This window comes from Nilaparvata lugens, chromosome 2, assembly GCF_014356525.2.
Source record: "Nilaparvata lugens isolate BPH chromosome 2, ASM1435652v1, whole genome shotgun sequence".
Lineage (NCBI taxonomy): Eukaryota > Metazoa > Arthropoda > Insecta > Hemiptera > Delphacidae > Nilaparvata > Nilaparvata lugens.
This window is the reverse complement of record NC_052505.1, coordinates 68952083-68973912: the sequence shown is the minus strand read 5'-3', so window position 1 is coordinate 68973912 and position 21830 is coordinate 68952083. Positions and strand designations below refer to the sequence as shown.

The window sequence follows — 21830 nt, the reverse complement described above, 5'->3', positions numbered from 1 at the left end:
ACCCTTCCACACATCAATCCTGGTCGTGGTTGGACCTAAAATACTGATAATGCTTATCGTTGTGATACATGCAATACTCACATTAATTACAGGATTCACCCAATTAGAAAAATGTCTCCTAATGAATGTGATGTGATGGCAATATTGTACGTATTATTATTAAATAAATTATAGACAATATTATAAAGAATCTAATTCGTTCCCCGCTAGGTACATATTCCAGTGATGTGTGATACAACAAGAGATAGATGCAAGAATTGGGTGATGAAATCGATAATGGATAATAATCCTGTCAATAGACAGTACGATTTTGCATTGAGTACTGTTATTCGACTGATAGAATTTAGAGATAGTGTCAGACACCCATGGACTTTAGAGATAGTTTCAGACACCCATTGGGCTATAGATTGATGATGATGAATGATTTAGAAAGAGCTTTATGAACAACCTGGTATTTCAGCCAATCTGTTGTACAACAAGTGGAGATTGATGCTCCGTTTCACCAAGCTCGGTCAAGACATTTTTTGAACGTGGTTGAATCAGGTAAGGTTTACTATGGTGATGATTCATTGTCTGGTGATACGTCGTACGGTTTACTATTTCAATGATGGAAATAGTCACTATCGATACTTCCAGTGCGCACTTGTAGAGCCCGGGCCAAACTTATCATGCAACGTTCCGATCCTACTCATATTTCCGATATTTCTTTAAGGTAGAGTTGTGGTGATGGGACAGATCACATGACGGATATGTGTGGCATGCACAATTCCAGGCAGTTTTTATCACTGGTCATAATAATTATGTCATCGAATCGGAGTTGGATAGGAAAGCTCCGTGATAGTGTGACCAGGGTTTCAAGTACCCACATTCACCATGTTTAAATGTCTTGACCGAGCTTGGTGAAACCAGGCATGAGTGTCAAAAGATGTACTTTAGCATTGATTATGGACAAATGAGCAATTCATTCTACGAATATCATTTTGTTGGTTATAAAATTCTCTGTCAGTTCTGTAACGAAAGTTGTATAGTTCACCGATCGTAGTGAGGTCTATGTTTTAACAGGACTCGATTTTATTTCATCTGAATGTATGTATGCCACGCATTTTCGACCGAACGCGACAACACATTTCCATGAAATTTGTCATTAATATTTTTTTCATTACGCATCGATGTGTGTGTGTGTGTGAGGTTTTTCTGTAATTTTGCATTTCAAGGGAATGAGGTTCACTGATCACAGAACCGAGTACTAAAGTTGAACTGCATATAGATCTGCTTTGGCAAAACAACGCAATGATTCATCTTCACGTCTGGTGGCGTCTGGAATGGTGTGTTTGGCGTAGTGGTGGGGGGGGAAAGTCGGAGCAAAGAAGGGAGACAGAAGTAGTATATTTGTGTGTCGACAGGGTGGCGGGAAATTGCAAGACAAACACCGGAGGGTTGGGTTAGGTGAGAAAGGATTGGAAGAGGGGGGAAGATAGGTTGGTGATTGGGAGGAGAGGAGGGTTGCTTTTTACGAGGGAAAACAGAAAGGTTGTAACACGATGCAGTCAGCCAGCTCTCAGACCGGCGATCAAGGAGATGATGAATGGAGACGACCGCTTGAATATTAAAACGGCCATCAACAAAATAGTGGTCGAGTTGAGGATCTATAGTACGGTACAGCTCTTAAACTAATCCCTTGCCTCATTAAATTTCAAGGCTGCTGACAAGCAGTGACAATAAAGAAGGTTGGTATAGAGTGGGTCGTTGTCTGCTGCAATCTGCGCACAATGCGCTATTTGTCAAAAACGATACATGAATCATAATTGATCATTATTCATCGTTTGGTTGCTCGAACTTGATTTCACTCTACAATATTTAGAATTTGCTGAGGTAGGCTCGTCTGATTGGTTGGTCTCTTCAGAAAAATATGTGCTTGTTGATCGGAATCATTCATGCATTCATTTACTATCGACTTACATTCATTAACTCGACTATAGCATGTTTTTTTGGTGGGTGATACCCAAATGAGCTTTAGGCTTGTGCGTGGGTAATGAGATGGATGATAGTACTATTCTCATATGAATATTTCTTATCAGCTTTGACTCAGGGCTCATAAGGATACGGACTAGTGATTTACAACTAGTGATTTCCTCGGCCATGTGCATTAATTCGGATATCACAATATCATTAGGTGTGAGTAAATGAGTGGATTCATGATCATAGCCTATCATTAATTGAATATTCACTCTCATAAGTCAAGAAACTGGAACTGGTCTTGAAAGTTGTCTAATGTAACCTTTGTAGAGCCTGATTGATGAATCAGCCAAATTATCACCAATTATTGTTAAATTATTTTCCAAGTACAGTATAATCCTGTAACTCACTCCTGTAACTTACCGTCTTGTCAACTTACTAATTGTCTTAATCTCTACTATTTTGTTGTATTGAATAATAATTATATTCTCTCCATATCATTCAGCTAGCAGATAATTTGTTTCATGGAAGATAGATGATAATGTTATTTGTGCAACTAGTGCGCAAAGTGACAGTTTGTGCACCGAAAGTGCGGAATGGAACTTTGCGCACGTATTTCACATTACATTTTTCCTACAGTTAACATTGAATATGAGAAGTGGTTGATTATGGGTAAAATGATGGCTGAAATCCATCAAATGTTTGTCTGTATAATTTTGTTATTAATAACAACTTTAATTTATTTTAAACCTTATAATCCAATTAGAAATTGATAATCGATGATTTATTCAAATTAAAAATTGAATTAATCCAATTAATTTGAAAATTTGAATAATTTTGAGTTAATCTTAATTTCTAAATATTTTTTCAACCAATCAATTTATGAATGAAAAAAATTTTTTTTTGAAATAATGAATTTAATGAGTTCTCATTTTTATTTATTTGAAAATCAGAAAAGATATAGAACAAGTTCGCATTCAAAATACACGCCAACAATGTTAACAGCTGATTGGGATGGCTGCAAGATAATATGCAAAGTATTAAAAGTACGCAAAGTAATACTTTGCGCACCAGAGCGGAAAAGTGATTCTTTGCGTTCTGTAATCAGTGCAGGAATGGTCACTTTTCAAGGTAACTGTAGGAAAAAATAATTCCATTATAATTTTAGAATATGAGAACAGATTTTCTACCTATAATTTGAATTATTTCAATCTCAATTTAATTAGAAAAAAGTTCTATCATTTTGAACGAGTTTTTTGAACAAAGTGGAGTTTTTCATAACAAATACTCAACTAGTGAACTCATTAATCCCACATCTGGGCAAATAATTAAGAGCGAGCTCCGTCTTCATATTAATGGTGCTTCCAAGAAATTTCTGCCGAGATAAATTAGCATATGTTTCTCTAGCAGCACCAACCCCTTGATGTATGGCTACAATTTACCTTCTAACGAGTGCACACACTGGAAAGCCTGCAAATATAATTACTTAGCGTTATATATTCGAGCGATGATATTCTACTTCCTCAGTTTTTCCATCTACCTGTAACAAGCAAATTGTATCTCATTCTGGTCAGATACAGCTTGCATTTTCCATTACAATGATAAGTTCCAGTATAGCGTTTATGGATTACTCTGTGCAGCAATGAACATTGGTTCAAAGTAGTGTAATATTACTATACTAAATTTCGAAAGTTATAAGTTCAAATCATCCTGATAATACGCTTATAATGTAAAGAAAAAAAATATGAAAGAAACTCAAAAATCGAAAGCCGTGGCGAAAAATGAGATATTCTCTTGGGCTTATGAAAAGCATCATAATTTATTACTTTCCTTGCCCTATTACCATAGGTAAGGAAAGTATTGCTTTCCGAAAAAATTAAGGTACCCCAATTTCTATACGTTTCAAGGTCCCCTGAGTCCAAAAAACTGGTTTTCGGGTATTGGTCTGTATGTGTGTGTGTGTGTGTGTGTGTGTATGTGTATATGAGTGTATTTGCGTCTGTGTACACGATATCTCATCTCCCAATTAACGGAATGACTTGAAATTTGGAACTTAAGGTCCTTTCACTATAAGGATCCGACACGAACAATTTCGATCAAATGCAATTCAAGATGGCGGCTAAAATGGCGAAAATGTTGTCAAAAACAGGGTTTTTCCTGATTTTCTCGGAAACGGCTCCAACGATTTTGATCAAATTTATACCTAAAATAGTCATCGATAAGCTCTATCAACTGCCACAAGTCCCATATCTGTAAAAATTTCAGGAGCTCCGCCCCAGCAATGCAGATAGATTCCCAATTATCAGGCTTCAGATACAATTGAAACAAAAAAAATCAAGTGGAGTAGATTGAGCATGAAAATCTCTACAATTAATGTTCAGTAACATTTTCACCTAAAATTGAAAATAAGCTTTAAATTCGAGAAAATGTGATTATTCAATTGCAAATTATTGTTGATTCTATTAAATCATTCACTATGAAGAGATAGCAGACCTCATGTGTGTCTCCAGCGTTATTGCCCTGTCACCAGCTGGCTAAAATCTTTGAATGGTAGACTTGTGATGCGCGGGAACACTAGCATCAGGTGATCAATTTTCATAACGGCAAGGAAAGTTGTGTGAGTGCGCCACACAAGATTTTTTTATTCAAGCATTTGCAAACTGTCATTTGCATATACAGACAGTTCAATAACAAATTTAACAATACGGAGTTAAGAGATGTGGAATCACATAAAATAGAGGGAAATGTAGAAAGTAAAGATTGTGATGTAGAAAAATGGGAGAGCCTTCACTCTATTATTATCACTAGTATTATTGTTGATATATGGAAGACTTTGAACATATTGACTTATAGAATTTCATTGCTCCGGATCCAGAGTCAGTGTGTATCGAAAGTGTTTCAAAACTACCATACACGATTATATCAAAAACTCAGATATGATTATATCCATTCTGATATGATCATATAACTTTGAATGATTATTTTATTGCCGAATTACTTGTTCGATCGACTTATTTTTTCTTCCCAATAAAATACCCCAAACATAGATAACCAGTGTGCTATATCGATTCTCGTTTTATTTATAATAGAGGATGAAGCTCTGAAATCCCATAATCGTTAGCATTCTAAAAGGCGGAAGCTCCATGGTCTATGGATTATCGTCTCCACTTGTTATACAAGCCAGTAGCTGGTATCACGAACGATTCTCGTAGATTTAGCTGCGCGAATAGATAGCAATAGGATCAAGCTCGGAGATTAGAAAGTCGTTTGGAAGTCTCGAGGGGAGGGCGCCTGAGAGAAATGGGAAGATTTTCTAAACGGCCGTAGAAGAGAGGGTTGAGGGAGGTGCGAGGGAGAGCGCACTAAAAAGGAGAGGTTGGCGATGGAAAATTTGCCCCGTCATCTAGTTCTCGATACGGTCTGCTTCGTACTCTTCCCAGCCACAAAGCATCTTTGCCGTTTGAAAGCGCTGTTATGCAATCGACTTGGCAGGATGTCGAATCTGAACATTCTTCCCTATTATCAACTTTTTTGATGCTCCCCCACCCACCCCAGCACCGAGCACAGAGGCACAAGTTATCGCCATCAACTTGCACGGCTTCCTCCTTACAAATTGGTGCGGATCTTGATTCTCCTCATCATTCATTGGTTGATATGCTCGCATTAAACAACTGCTACACTTTCTTCTCAGAGGCTCCCTCTGTTCCATCCTTACTAAGCCTATCAAACTTTTGTTTCCATTAGTCAGTCTTTTCTATCGGTAATAATTCACAACTGTTCATGCGTTGTAAATTATGGGTTTCAACTTGGTACGGAGAAGTAAATGAGCTTACAATACAAAATCACTTTTCTCTCATTCAATTTGCATTCCGCTTTCGAAATAACTAGATTCACATCATCTACGTGGAAGTATGGACTCCAACGTGCGAACAATGAATGGTGTAACATATGAGGAGGATGTACAGAAAACCAGTTGGTACCTATTGAGTGTGAGTCTCTATTATACACCCTAATACCAATTATTTCACATAATACCAGTTGGTACCTATTGAGAGTGTGAGTCTCTATTATATACCCTAATACTAATTATTTCAAATAATACTAATGATCAAAATCCACTCTGGTTAGTAGAGAATAAGTATAAGTTACATACCCTTGAACTTATTCATTTTCAAACTTTATTGTTAGTTCTGACTTATCAGTAATTACCGTACTTGAATTATTCTTGAGTTCATGAATTACTGGAAATAGATATTATTATACTTGGAAACATTTTTTTAATATAGATAGCAACATTTTTTGAAATTAAAGTTATAACCAAATAACATAAGATAGTAATTACTATTCAATTTGCTTTCAACGCATTGCTTTTCATTTCACTTTCTGTCTATTTTTAAAACAATTTATTATTCTATCATTTTCAGAATAAACTGAATGATATGATGAAATTCGCTTATACTATAAGCTTATACTCTGCTACTCTTCAAATTAATAGAAGTTTCTTTACTATTTGCGAAACACGTTAAGGGAATGTAATAACTCTTCTAAAATTAAAAAAATATTTTAAAATATTGTAGAACATTCCGAGGAATATTTTTCTATTAAAATGAAGATTTGATCAAGACATTTGTTTTAGAATTTCTCTAAGAACATAATTTGAATGTTGTGGAATACCTACTTATTAAGCTTAAGACAATGAACAGTAATTCACATGTTAGAAATAGTTTGAAATTCAAATATACATTTATTAATAACCAAGATTTAAAATGAATTTATGTGCAAAGGCTCATTTGATTATTAGGAATAATCTTATGTTATCTTGGTGATCTTATTCTTGCGATGTAGGATGCTCATGATGTAGAAGGAAGTGGAGCAAGCGGTGAGCTTGTACAAGACCTTGGGCAAAGGATGAGACTGCCACGTGAGACGCAGCACAAGGACCTCTAGGGGTCCCTGCTGCACCCCCATCCCTCACTCAGCTCTGGTGGCACACAGGAATTTGCATGAGACCTTTGGTAGGAGCACTCGTTCCGGGCAATAAAACTGGCGTTTCGTGTACCTTGGAGGAGCTGTGACCCGCATGCAAAGTGGAAGGACGCTGCTACCACCGGAATAACATTTTTCAAATGCTCAATCTCTTCTTGTACTCAAGAAATATGATTCTAAATGAATGAGAACAAACGATTTCGTATTGATATTCTATCAACTTCTCATTGCCCAATTCATACTCAACGACTAGAGCTCGAGGAAGCTTATTCTAACAGTTATAGGCCTACTCTATCCAGCAATATAATATAATACGTATGACATTTGAAAATAATTACAATGTAACATATGAAAAATATTATTTCATTTACAAAGTTGAGTAGGAATATTCAAGTCATTTGGTTTTCAGAAATCTATTAAATTTTGGGAAATTTTGCCAATTTTAGGATTTGGGTACGCCTTTCTTATCGTAGTTCCACCTCTGTTGAATTTTTCAATGTTTATCTCCATTTCAGCGCAGATTATGGAGCCTAAAAAAATGAAGTTTCTGAGAACCTTTCTTGTTTCCTCATTAACATGGTTTCAAAATTGTTCGCGGTCTCTGAATTGGAATAACAACTGAATGGCGTTTCACATTGATGAACTGAAAATGAAGCTTATTCATTTTGTTATATTACTCATATAGATGAGCTTAACTCATATTTCGACAACTTAAGAGCTCCAACTAAAGCCAACATGTTAATGGGAAACAGTGTCTAATGCTCAGTGACTGTTGCTTCCACAACATTCCGAATCACCTTCTACCATCATAATAGCCGGCAGCTTATTTCACCCTTTTCACATACGGAAATTTATTTCAATTGTATTTTATCGTCCAGTACGAACACAAAACATAATGTGTCCCTTTTTGAAATTAGAATTAATTTCTGGGTATGTTGGAGGGAGGAGTGTGGCAATGTAATATGCGGGCTTGGGGCGGATATCCGCGAAGCATTAGAGGTGGGTGGTGGGAGGGGTGGCAGCGCAGAAGGTAATTGAAAAGCGTGAAACAACGTTACGAGTTTGTTGGGCTGCATGGTGGAATGAGTGCAATATCCGTCCAACGGTATTCCACAGATTCGGTGCAGCCAATGTTTCATCGCGGGTTTAGCAATTGAATTTTTGGCCATGGCTTAAATTCCCTGTGAAAATTTAGGAGCCACTTCTCTATTGTTTCTATTGAGTAGACTATTCATCCCTAATTCAGTTTCTCCTACTCGCAGGCCCACTCACTACCTCTCTTTCTCTTTTCCCCACTAACAGCTCTCCATTTTCTACATACTCTTCCCACCGACTATCCAACAACTGAATCGCATCGTCCAAATCCGGCAGCGTTCCATTCAAACTTGGCCAACGTCTACGTGTGGGATTAAATACGAGTTATTACAGTCATCGCTGGCGTAACCCTTAGTGTGTGTACCCTCCCCCCTCTCTTCACCCCACCAGTGGCACCCTGCTAAACGACAGCCTAGATTTGAAAACAGCCGGCATAGCTTATCGCGTTCAATTCTGGTCCGAAATAGGAGGTTACCAAGCGCATGAATACTGAAACAATTTGCATGCACCAATCGCATAATGGCAGTTAATAGGCGGCAATAGTATGCCAATTCAAAATATTTATATATATTTCTATAAATGATTGGGATTTATGTAAAATTATTGTATAGTCTATGTTATAGATATGGCCCGAAGGCAAAGAAATTATTAACATACAACATAAGTAATAATTTAATATTTTAGTACGTTCTATTTGAACCTTAATGGCGGAGGACAAGGATATTCAAATTTTATGTAAATTTGAAAGTCGGAAATAAGAATTGTAAAATTGAGAAAGGAGAACCATCACTCGCCTGCCAAATGCCACCATGAGAGGACCCTAAATATTTTAGAGCGTAATACCTTGCTATAACTTGTAAAAGCTAAAGTTAGATTGAATTATTAAATTTCTTAAAAGACTTTGTGATGCTCTTATGAAGTAGAAGTCATTTTCATTTCAAATAATTTTTGTAACCCCTTGGAAGAGACGATTCCGGCTACCATAGTCCAGGACCACCAGGAGTTGGATCGACATCGGCGGCTTATAAGAAGATTTCGACACGTGAGTGAGAAAATTGAATTAGTGATGGGCGCCCTTAGTGCTTCGAATTTATTTAATAATCAAAGCTAGCTCGTCGAAAGGGTTTTCTTATGAATTAAGAATTTAATAAAAAATACTTGCGCAAGTAAATATAGTATTAAAGGTATTTTATTAAAGGAATAATGAATCAGTACATTTCAGAAAATTCTAATAAACCAAAGAAGTATAAAATCTAGGCTATTAAAACATATTCATATGATCTTTAATTTTTGCAATATAATTTGCGATAGTTTGTTGTAGCTCTAATTCACTAGATGAATTGCTCTACTTATTCCTATTCCATCAGGTGCCGAATCTTGCACCCTGAGATAAAATATATATTCAATACAAAGAAATCTACTAGATACTAGAGAATTTAATATATATATTTGGATTATTAGTTGCCAATTTATCAAGTCGATCTTAAGGAACCTATTTTTAATTGAATTGTCCAAGTCGACAAGTATTAGCAAGCTCATGTCGCAGCTACATGCAAAAGGATGCATATGATTTAAAATAAAGGCACATGGTAATGTTTCGTGCTATAAATCTAGAGTATAATGTTTAGTCTGTGATACTTTACTGATTTCAATTATTGTTCTATTTTTTATATTATATATTTTTTATCGCTCTTTATATTTTTTGCCTTGATCTATTTTTTGCATTATTTGTTAATATATGTATCAAATTGTTCATGGTGTGCAATTTATTTTAATTCCTCAACACTATAGGATAAGTATCATATATATATATATATATATATATATATATATATATATATTTATTTTTTTAATGAATTACAAGAGTTATAGGGGAAGCTCATACCTGGGCCTATAAAGATTTTTATGAGACTATGTCCTATAAAAAACCACGACCTAATTTTATAATTATATATCAAATATTTCATGCTCTACCGACTGATGCCAAGCAGGAGGCTAATCGTTATTTAAATATAAAGAATAACGTCAGACAACTGAATGGCGTTTCACATTGATGAACTGAAAATGAAGCTTATTCATTTTGTTATATTACTCATATAGATGAGCTTAACTCATATTTCGACAACTTAAGAGCTCCAACTAAAGCCAACATGTTAATGGGAAACATTGTCTAATGCTCAGTGACTGTTGCTTCCACAACATTCCGAATCACCTTCTACCATCATAATAGCCGGCAGCTTATTTCACCCTTTTCACATACGGAAATTTATTTCAATTGTATTTCATCGTCCAGTACGAACACAAAACATAATGTGTCCCTTTTTGAAATTAGAATTAATTTCTGGGTATGTTGGAGGGAGGAGTGTGGCAATGTAATATGCGGGCTTGGGGCGGATATCCGCGAAGCATTAGAGGTGGGTGGTGGGTGGGGTGGCAGCGCAGAAGGTAATTGAAAAGCGTGAAACAACGTTACGAGTTTGTTGGGCTGCATTGTGGAATGAGTGCAATATCCGTCCAACGGTATTCCACAGATTCGGTGCAGCCAATGTTTCATCGCGGGTTTAGCAATTGAATTTTTGGCCATGGCTTAAATTCCCTGTGAAAATTTAGGAGCCACTTCTCTATTGTTTCTATTGAGTAGACTATTCATCCCTAATTCAGTTTCTCCTACTCGCAGGCCCACTCACTACCTCTCTTTCTCTTTTCCCCACTAACAGCTCTCCATTTTCTACATACTCTTCCCACCGACTATCCAACAACTGAATCGCATCGTCCAAATCCGGCAGCGTTCCATTCAAACTTGGCCAACGTCTACGTGTGGGATTAAATACGAGTTATTACAGTCATCGCTGGCGTAACCCTTAGTGTGTGTACCCTCCCCCCTCTCTTCACCCCACCAGTGGCACCCTGCTAAACGACAGCCTAGATTTGAAAACAGCCGGCATAGCTTATCGCGTTCAATTCTGGTCCGAAACAAGATTTGTGAACCTGGTGAATGTTTGGCTAGGAAATTGTGTACGGTTTGGCTGAAAGTGGGGTTTGTTCTGGAATGCAGTGTTTCGTTTATGCTGCTTTCAGACATAGCTTACCGAAATTCTAACTAATGGGATACTACCCAAATCAAGATAGTACAGTATGAGTACTGGACTGCAACTATTTAACACTCTCTGGGGATTATGGCCAATACTAGAATAAGTATTGAGAATAATCACAAACCAATAATCTAGAACCAAATTTATCCAGTATTCATTCAATTAAGTGAGCATACTATACACAGAGTTGCAGCCAATCTCCCATGTATGTAGTAATTAGATATCTAGTCTATGTTTTTCTTTACATAACAGACTTGTTTCAATGGAATTACCGTGAACAGAATTACAAATGAACAGAATGAAGAATAGAAACGGAGATTTATAATAATTTTAGGTGGCATTATCTATTCCAACAGAATTCAGAAACACATTTCCAGGACTTATAGTAGAATTCAAGAAAGTCAGCACCTAATTAACATCGGTTTTCCATTCGTATCTGTCATTGTAAAATGCAGATAGCTTTCTCCTTTTTCAAGTCCACATTGTTGCCAGATTGTTTCTTTACTATGAAGAACCACCTACGAAAATATTTTTTCTCAGTAACTATTCATAATTAAATCATATGAAATGTATTTTTTTGACAAATAAAATATGGTTGAGATAGAATAGATTAGTTTCAACATGAATCAACATCGATTAATATTGATAACTAGAATCACAGCTATCACCACCTACTACAGAAGGTGGTGGTAATAGAAAATTGGTAATTCTGCCATTCTTCCATCTCCACTATCTTAATAACTTGAACCTGACGGCTAGTCTTACTATAGAGTAACTCTGCAATTCATTAAGAAATTAGGTCTACCTTTATTAGGTGTCAATGAGAAAGTATGGCAAAACATTGCTCTGGGAAAAGCTCTTCACTTCGTTGGGAAAGTTTATTTCTTCCGTGAACAATGGAATAAAGAAAGTAGGGCTGAGAAAAATGGCGGCAATGGTGGTATGGGTGGGAAGGGGTTGAGGTTGGCTGCAGCAGTGAGCTGAGAATCGAGCCTGACGAGATTTATGGCGGCCAATAACGAAACGCCTTTGTATTCATTCTGGCAGGACGCGTGTTAACAAAACCGGTGTCGCGCCTTGAATGCTAAGGCAGAACGCCGTCACTCCATTCTTGCGAGTCTGCTTCTACTAGTGCAGTAGTTGTTCGAGAGCGCTTCTTTCGAGTGGGCTTCACTGTCTAACTTGCGAGGACACACAAAAACTTTCAGCCCTGAAGAACCGTTCTGTGTCGATAGCAGAGCGCTACAGCTGCCAATCAGTTAGTAGGCCTACTATGGTGTGAATTTACTCAGAATCAAGTCAATTCTTTTGCACAAGAATCATACTGTAATTCAATAATCACTGATGAAATACACAGTATATGCTAAAATAACTTGATAAATTAAAATATGAATGTTTGAATAATCAGCATATTTCTAATGAGAAAAGATTTCAACGAGAATATATGCATGGACGATAAACCGAAATATTGTGTTGTCAAGCTTTAAGTGTATGAGAAAGTAGATAATATGTATAAAATTGCAGGACTTTAATAACTATGAGCTGTGTGAACAGTGTATAAATTACAGCAATACACATGTGGCCTCTTCATTTTTCTATTAGTATTCGATTATTCATCCGCCAACACTTTTGCTTTAAATAGTTGTATGAAGGAAAGCCATTAAGCGAGCGAGTGAAAATGTGATCCAGAGTGAGAGAGAATGATTCAGTTGGGAGACAAGCCATGAATATGCAAAGTCCGAAGTAGAAGTGACAGCAGAGCTGTGTGTCGAGCTGGGAGCTGGAGAGTCCGCTCCCCGTTCCGTTCTTGAGCTTCTCTAATTGAAGCCCAGTTCTTTATCACAGCACGTCGTCTTCTTGAGAGACCAGCTCTGACGTCATTCGGTACAACTGACAACAGACCACGTGTGTCACTACTACTACTACCACGTTGAGTGCATCATTAATATTCGCATCTCCTCTCCTCTCCTCTCCTCTCGCCCACACGGTACTCCCATTCAAAACTCGACTACTGTCTGGAAAAATGAGGAGTTTTCTCTCACAACAACCTCATCTAGGTCAGGGAAAGAGACTCGCGTGAAACCATTACGGTCGGTTGCACAAACATACATCAAACTTACATTCATTCAAGTTTATTTCTAAATAAATTTCCTACAAATAAACTATATTTATGAATGAACCAACATAATATTGTTTGTGCAATCAACAGTTGTTGACGAGGCATTCAAATTATGAGATAGTAGGCTAGTGCAGTGAATTTTAAATTAGTATAATCATGTTCTAATTGAGAAAGATGTTCCATATAACAAACATATTCCATTTGTCTAAATATTTTTCTATTCAATGTACAGAACTTATTCTATTTCATTTATTAATCCAAGTACTTATTTTATCCAATCTACTTTCCAATATTACAAAGCTGTCCTATTTGATTCATTATCATTAGAACAGTGTTTATACACTCTAATGTCATAGAAATGTCACCAAACTAATATGTATGATTTTTATCGATTCAATAATGGATAATGATGACTCATCGTCTATCTTGGCATCAGATATGTATAATACAAGCTTGTACCGGGTTCATATTGTAGTGGGGAGTTATTATCAACAATCAAATTGGATAGTATGGTAATAGTGTTCCAATTTCCAATTCAAATTCAATCTACTTGTCGATTACCCCACCAATGTAATAACAATGGACTATTGCCTATTACAGATCAAATCCAACTATTGATCGATTCTATCAAATATGCATATGATGATGGTAATTGACAACAGTTCATGAACAGCTTACTCTAAATCTTTTTGAAGAGTTTCAACATAAGGGGCCGATCACTAAAAGCAGGGAATTGAATATTAAAAATTGAATCAGATAATGTACACGTGATGTATATCAATAATAAATAGAACCAATTCATTAAAAACTATGTGTGAATATTCCAAGTTTTCATATTGGATGAGCCTCCTTCAGTGTTGTTGAAATTATGGGAAATATGTTCTCGATATAGAGGTATATTTGTGCATAAATATTCCCATTTTCTGAATCATAGTGAGGATCCAGATTCACTCCAATAGTGTCTTTGTCGACACATACAAATAATGCAATTAACGTACCTTTCCTCTATAGTGTAGGTAGATAATGTGCTGTGCTTCTCCAATACACTGTGCTTCAATAACGCAGTAAACCTACTTTGCGAAATTCGAATTTACGACTCATTTTATTTATTTGACACACCCAAAATAATCGAGGAAAATTTTTTTCTTTGTGATGCTGTGAATGCTTCTCTCTGCCTTTTGAATGTAATTTTAGCTTCAAACTGTACTTTAATTTGTGAATTTCCAGTGAATATTGGCTGCATCCTTCAGTTTTAATTCAGTATTCAATTCTTGTAGATTCAAAATTTTCTATTTTTTGTAGCTTTGGATTGAACATTGGTGAGGAAATTCTTTAAGGGAAGGCATTATCTATATTTCCTAACACCATATTATCCATCTTGAGAACAGGTTTATTCAGTTTCTTACATCCTGTGCATAAATATTCTGTTAATCAGGTTGATTTGTGTTTTTTGTTCAGTTCATTCAGGTGTTCCATCACTTAGCCTGTTGTGCTCTCTCGACTTGCATGATTTTCAAAGAAGGGATTATGATTTTGTATCTGAGTTGAAGAACGATCAAGTTTTATTTTTAATATTATTGATTGTTTTAATTGATATTTAACTGATCGATGATTAACCAACTGTTAACTCCAACTACTCTCACTTCTCTATTCCTCTCAAATAACTTTTCTTATCCAATAACGTTTCTATGATCTATTGACTTGTGTTTTCAGAGCTGAACACGACGATGGAGCCGATGTTGCGGGAAGAGCTGGCTGAAGAAGAGGACATCCTGTACCAGAAGGACGCGTCGTTCTCGGCCGAACTGGACCCGGGTCCCGGGGCGGCATCGACGACCGACGAGACACCCCCCAGTCCGACGCCCGGCGTCGCCGCCCCCACCCCTCTCTGCCACCCCGACTGCGCCAATGCGGGCGGCGTCTGCTCCAGCCAAGGCCGCTGTCTCTGCCCGCTTGGTCGCGCCGGTCCGCTCTGCCAGCAAGGTAACCAATGCAATTCAGCCTGTTGTTTCTGTATTTCTCAATTTATCATACATTTGTATTTTTTCGTATGTTTTGAATACAAATTGAATTGGAAAATTCACCTCATATTTATATGTGTATAAAACACGAATTATATTCCTTACTTTGATGAGGGTGATGATGATATTACACTCTGGCTGGGTGATGAGAATTATGTTGATTATGAATGATGAGCTTTAAGCTGTGTCCAGAGAGTATAAAATTTATAATAGTATTAAATTCTATACTCTTTGGCTGAATAGTGGACGTGACCTGCACAATGGGAATATAACTCCGATGACTACTAAGTCAGAATAAAGAAAACAAAATGAAAAATCTTTCATATTTGGAATATTTATGACATCTATGTACATGGAATATAGGTGATTCCAAATTATGATAAATTCGAATTTTATCTCGACAGGATAGTATAACTGACCACTATAGTTTTGCCATATTCTCACTTCGATTTGGCAAGCTTTTAATGGAAATCATTTTTCTGTACACGTATGATGTTTGAATTGAAATTATTGTCGGTATGAATCCATGAAAAGGAAGTAGAGAGCTCCGATCACAAAATGATTCACCCAGTGTTATCAATCATATATTGAATTTGATAAATAATCTTTATTAATTGAAAGTTACCTCAGCTACCTGCCATTTATGTGGTGCCAGCTGCGCCAGCAAACAATGGAGTGACGGAATGCTTCGCAGTATTGTCTATATGTCTATAGATAGTGTGCGGGAAATATATTTCCAATACATATGGGTTGCCGCAAATATGAACTTAGATAATGCTTTACTGGTGAACAATTGATCATTCGAATAGCGGGGCGTGCGTGACTGGTGAAGAAGAATAAACAGCCATTAGGCCTTACGTGTCCGGGCCGGGGCTATTAATCAAGGCCAACCCGCACCCCGCACCCCGCTCTACGAAGAACAGAATAAGTTCATTAAAGTGTGTCTGTGTGTGTTCTGTAAACCTAGGGATGGAGCAAAAAGGGTGGAGTGTGACCGATCAAGTATGTATAATTCAGGACGTCCGCATGTTGAATGCGCAATTTTTCACCACATCGAACAGCTTGCCAAATATTAGCACAAGTGCGCCGCTGCCATTCCATTTCACCTTGCCAATTACGCAATTTATCTATCTGTCAAGTGATTGGAAAAAAGATGAGTCTATCACTGCTTCCTGGAGAGCTGAGCATCCATTCCTTGACATTATTCTTTTGTTTGAAAACTACTTCAGTGGCTTGCCCTTGTGGAATAAGACAATTTTCTTACCAACAACCAAACTCTTGACATCCATAGTCAACAGAGTTGCTCAATTGTAAACTTGTATTGTTCTCTTCTTTGATAATTCATTCATTCTCTGGAGAGAACGTTTACTGCATCCTTTATTGAAATTTCCTTCGACATTCCATCGCCATTTCCATTTATCTGAAAATAAAATTATGAATAATATATTGAAGTTCATGTTACATTTAGGTATGAAAGTACCTAATAGTATTGGATAATGGAGTATGATTACCAAAAAAAATGTGATTAGGCCTACTAATAAAAAAATTGCAAATGGAAATTTTGAAGTGCATTGAGATTTTGAGAAACTAATGAGAGCTCCATCCGTTTGACTTTCCAGAGTCTCAAGTAAACTTTCATTTCTACACATTCAAGAAACATTCAAGTGAGGTGTATCTAATCCTTTTGCTTTCGAAACGCTTGTTTTTTTTCTTAATCAAAGTTTCAGAAAGTCATGAGACTTGTAGGGCTACTGAGATTTTTCATACAATGTTTCTAGATACACCTATCTTGTTGTCAATAGATTCCATTATAAAGCATTTGCAAGATATAACAATAATTAGAAAGTAGGTTCCGTAAGTTATAACCGTTCAGTAAGTGTAGAAATTCCCTGCTCCATGAAATTTTAATAAAAATCAACCACTATTGGAGTGTCCCACTACCGAAAAAAACATGCAAAATAAAAAAACACTTGTACCTAATATTTTTGTTTTCTATTTCAATAATAGTTCTCACATAGAGCTCGAAAAATCAGAAGTTCTTCGTATAGCATTTCATTAGATGGGTGCTCTGGTTGTATTAGGGCTAGGAATACCTATGAGAGCATACCTAGTGCGCATGGATAGATGGTAATTGCACTGTGCACTGCATGAGGCAGTGATGCTCCCGTTGGATGGAAATGGCCACCGAAGTTGTGGTCTAGCTGCATTGGATAGCAATTACTGCACTTTATGACGCAATTCTGATCCAGAGTCGTTGCTCACTGCAGTTACGTATCAATTGACTGATACATAGAAGCCAGCTCCTGCTACTCCTACTCGGCACTCGGCAAACCTGGATTTCGATTACAACACGACATAGTCACTACAAAACTGTAAAATAAAACTACTGATTGTTTATTACATAGTGGATTGAAATATGACAATAAAGAAAGTTCTTTCATAATTAAGGAAGCTCAATCACTATACAAAATGCAGGTTTATACTAGTTCATTGACTTGTCAGTTACTAAAATGTAGAGAAGCTTATTGTAATTGTAGTGAACCAAGCTTCTAGAAAAAACTTCCAGTATTATAATGTAGGCTATCATAAAATTTGTTCGGGTTCGACTAGAATTGCATGTATTGTAGTCCATATATTTGACCAATATAAAGAACTTCTCAATGAAGATTCACAATTAATCTTCCAACAAGATTATCAAAGCAGATAATCAATATAAATATAAGATCCCATAATCAAAGCAGATTCCATATGAATAATAATATGGTATCTTAGGGATTGATCATGGACATTATTTTAATGGAAACTTGAGGCTTCAAGCACTTTATTTATTACTCTAAAAATTAGGTATTTCATTTGACAAGAAATCATTTTTTTTATTAGCCAATAAAATATTGTAACATATTTAATTTGGTTTGATAAATAAAAATCCCTAGTTGAAATATTTATAGGTCTAAGTGAAGTAACTGGCTAATATCGCCAAAGAGATAACGTAAAGATTAGATAATATCAGACATCCTGGCTAAACTGTACAACAGCCTAAGAGGAATGGACATAATTTCGCTACTATATAATATTATATAAAATATTGAAAATTGAGGTTAGGCATAAAACATTTACTGATCGGCGACCTAACGATCGACCGAGCCATACAACGTAGAATCTGACCAAACACCTTGGCAGAAATTTATTGTGGCAAAACAGTATGCAATTTGAGGAACTAAAAGTCTCACGTGGCTAATTATTGTAATGTATGAAACAACTAATAATCTATAAAAAATTACTTGGCATGTAAAAAGCATATTTAAAAACCCCAACAAAAATAATTAAATGTATTAAGGAAGTAGGAGGTTACTGGGCGCATGAATACTGTAATAATTTGCATGCACCAATCAAATGGTGGCAATTGATAGGCGGCAATAGTGAGCCGATTCAAAAATATTTCTATATATTTCTACAAATAATAAGAATTTATAAAAAATTGTTGTATAGTCTATGTTTTGGATATGGCCCGAAGGCAAAGAAATTATTATAAGAGCTATTCAAACCAGAAATAAAATGCACAAAAAACTACAGAAGCAACCACATAATAACGAAATGAAACAATGCTACACTCGCTATAGAAACGTCCTAAACAAATTACTGAAAGAAACCAAGATTAGGTATTACAGAAATAAATTGGAGCAAAGTAGAGGTAACTCCAGGAAGACATGGAATACCATAAATGAAATACTTGATGTAGAAAAGAAAAATTCAAAGACTGATATTGATCCTGAAATTTTAAATAAACATTTTTCGTCTATTGGGAGAGTACTCGCAGAAGAACTGAATAAAGAACATAAAAACATCCCTCCTCCAACTGGTCAAAATTCCCGTTTTTCACGAATAGGTTTCCCAAATTCCTTTTTCCTTTTCCCGACAAATGAGGAAGAAATTATCAAAACAATTAAAGACCTCAAATCCAGCTCAGCACCAGGAATTAATAACATAAATAATAGCTGTCTAAAAATCATTGCCCAATATATTGCTAAACCTTTAAAAATTATAATTAATAAATGCTTTGAAGAAGGTTTCTTTCCGGAGGAGTTCAAGGTGGCTAAAGTCATACCTTTACATAAATCGGGAGATGTTGACGATCCCAATAACTACCGCCCAATAAGCTTGCTAAGTGGATTTTCAAAGATCATGGAAAAGCTTATTAAAAAGCGGCTAGTACAATACATGGTTGTGAGTAAGGTGATTCACCCTAACCAGTTTGGATTTCAAGAAGGAAAAAACACAGAAGACGCTATTTCGTTATTAGTAAAAACTATAACTGAAAATTTTAGTAATAATAAAAAATCTATTGCAATTTTTATTGACTTGAAAAAAGCATTCGATACTGTCCCACACACCAAACTGTTGGAAAAGCTCAATAGAATTGGAATTCGAGGTTTGCCCCTGAAACTTTCTACAAGCTACCTTGAAGGTCGCTCTCAAATATTATCAATTGAAAATAAATCCAGTACTGAAAATCTTTTAGATTACGGCTTACCGCAGGGGACTGTACTCTCACCAATTTTATTCATACTTTACATTAATGACCTCCTGAATCTCGACTTGCAAAATGGTCAAACAATCTCATTTGCCGACGACACCACTTTAGTTTTTTCGGGTGATAACTGGGAGAGTACTAAAATATCAGCTGAGAAGGGTATTTCCAGGGTCAAGAACTGGCTTGACTATCATACCCTGACTCTGAATCATAAAAAATCTTCATTCATGACCTTCACACCAAATGCTGCTACTCAACCTGTAAACCGAATAAACTTGAAAATTCATAATATCAAATGTAATAAAATAGGTTTGAATGACTGTGACTGTCCTAAACTAGAGGACTCTAAAACCGTTAAATACCTGGGAATAATTGTTGACCGTCATCTGAGATGGGATTCCCAGATCCAATCTCTATGTCACAAGGTCAAGTATCTAACAAATAAATTTTACAAAATGAGCCAGTTGAAAATGCAACAAATTACTAGAATGGCCTACTTTGCTTACGCACAATCTGTGTTGCAATATGGAATTAGGGTATGGGGGGGTACTGCTAAATGTCATATAAACAAGATCTTCAATGTTCAAAAACATATAATAAAAGTGGCACTAAGCAAACCAAGGCTGTATCCTACTAGAATTCTCTTCCAGGAATCTAACATACTTACAATCAAACAGCTCTACTTGAAAAATTTAATTTCATATTTATTAAAAAACAAAAATCTTTTCAATACCCGAATTACTCCATATAACACGCGCCAAACTTACAGGAGATCTGACTTACCTGAAACTAATCTAACAGTATGTAGAATGCAATTTCCGTATAGATGTGACAAACTAGTAAATATTATACCACAAGACTTCATGTCAGACAATCAAAATTGCTATAAGAGAAAAGAAATCTTATCATGGATCAAAACATCACCTGACGTTTTCAGTAATCAAAGGCAGTAGCTTATAACAAATTCTAAATTTACGTTTCTCCACTCACCTCTTCTCATCACCAGTTGACTTGTGCATTCACTGTGCTTCTTCTCTTTCTCAGGTTTTCCCTCTTATATTGTAAAAAAAAAAAAAACTGTTCTTCATTTCACTCTGTATTTCAAATTTATTTTACCATTAGGCTATTCTTAGTCATTTATTATATTCTATTTTATAAATATTTTTTCTCTTCTACGTTTCTCAATCTTTATATTCTCTTACTCATGCTCGCGAACAGACGAAAGTCTTGCGAGCTACACATTCTTTTGTACTCTTTATTTATTTTGTATTTTTGTGTATTTAAACTATGTAAAATGTGCAAAGAATGAATAAATTGAAAATTGAATTAAATATATAACATAAGTAATAATTTAATATTTTAGTACGGTCTATTTGAGCCTTGAATGGCGGAGGAATAGAATATTCAAATTTTATGCAAATTTAGAAATCGGAAATGAAAATTGTGAAATTGAGAAACGAGAACCACACTCGCCTGCCAACTACCACCATGAGAGGTCACCAAAAATTATAGAGCGTAATACCTTGCTATACCTTGTAATAATTTAAAGTTAAATTGAATCACTAAATTTCTCATAAGACTTTGTGATGCTCTTATAAAGCAAAAGTCATTTTTAAATAATTTTGTAACCCCTTGGAAGAGACGACTCCGGCTACAATAATCCAGGACCACCAGGATTAGGATCGACATCAGCAGCTCATAAGAAAATTCCGGCACGTGAGTGAAAAATATTGAAATAGTGATAGGGCGCCCTCAGTGCTTCGAAATTACATTAGAATCAAAGCTAGCTCGTCGAAAGGGTTTCTTATAAATTAAGAATTTGGTAAAAATACTTGCGCAAGTAAATGTAGTATAAAAGGTATTTTATTAGAAAGTAACGAATCAATTCATATATCAGAAGATCTATCAATCAAAGAAGTCTAAGATCTAGGCTGTTAATACAATATTCATATAGGCTAATCATTAATTTCTGCAATATAATTTGTGATAATTTAATGTAGCTCTGATTCACTAGATAATTGCTCTATTTA

The 21830-nt window shown here is 35.9% G+C and overlaps 1 protein-coding gene across 1 annotated transcript in view; it reads left to right on the top strand.

The window, feature by feature from the left end:
• Positions 1 to 21830, top strand: part of LOC111063007 (pikachurin-like) — a 249963-nt gene that overhangs the window by 160746 nt on the left and 67387 nt on the right. Inside the window, exon 3 of the mRNA XM_039421552.1 lies at positions 14962 to 15231. Coding sequence (XP_039277486.1) covers positions 14962 to 15231 — 270 coding nt within the window. The remainder of the gene's footprint in view (positions 1 to 14961; positions 15232 to 21830) is intronic.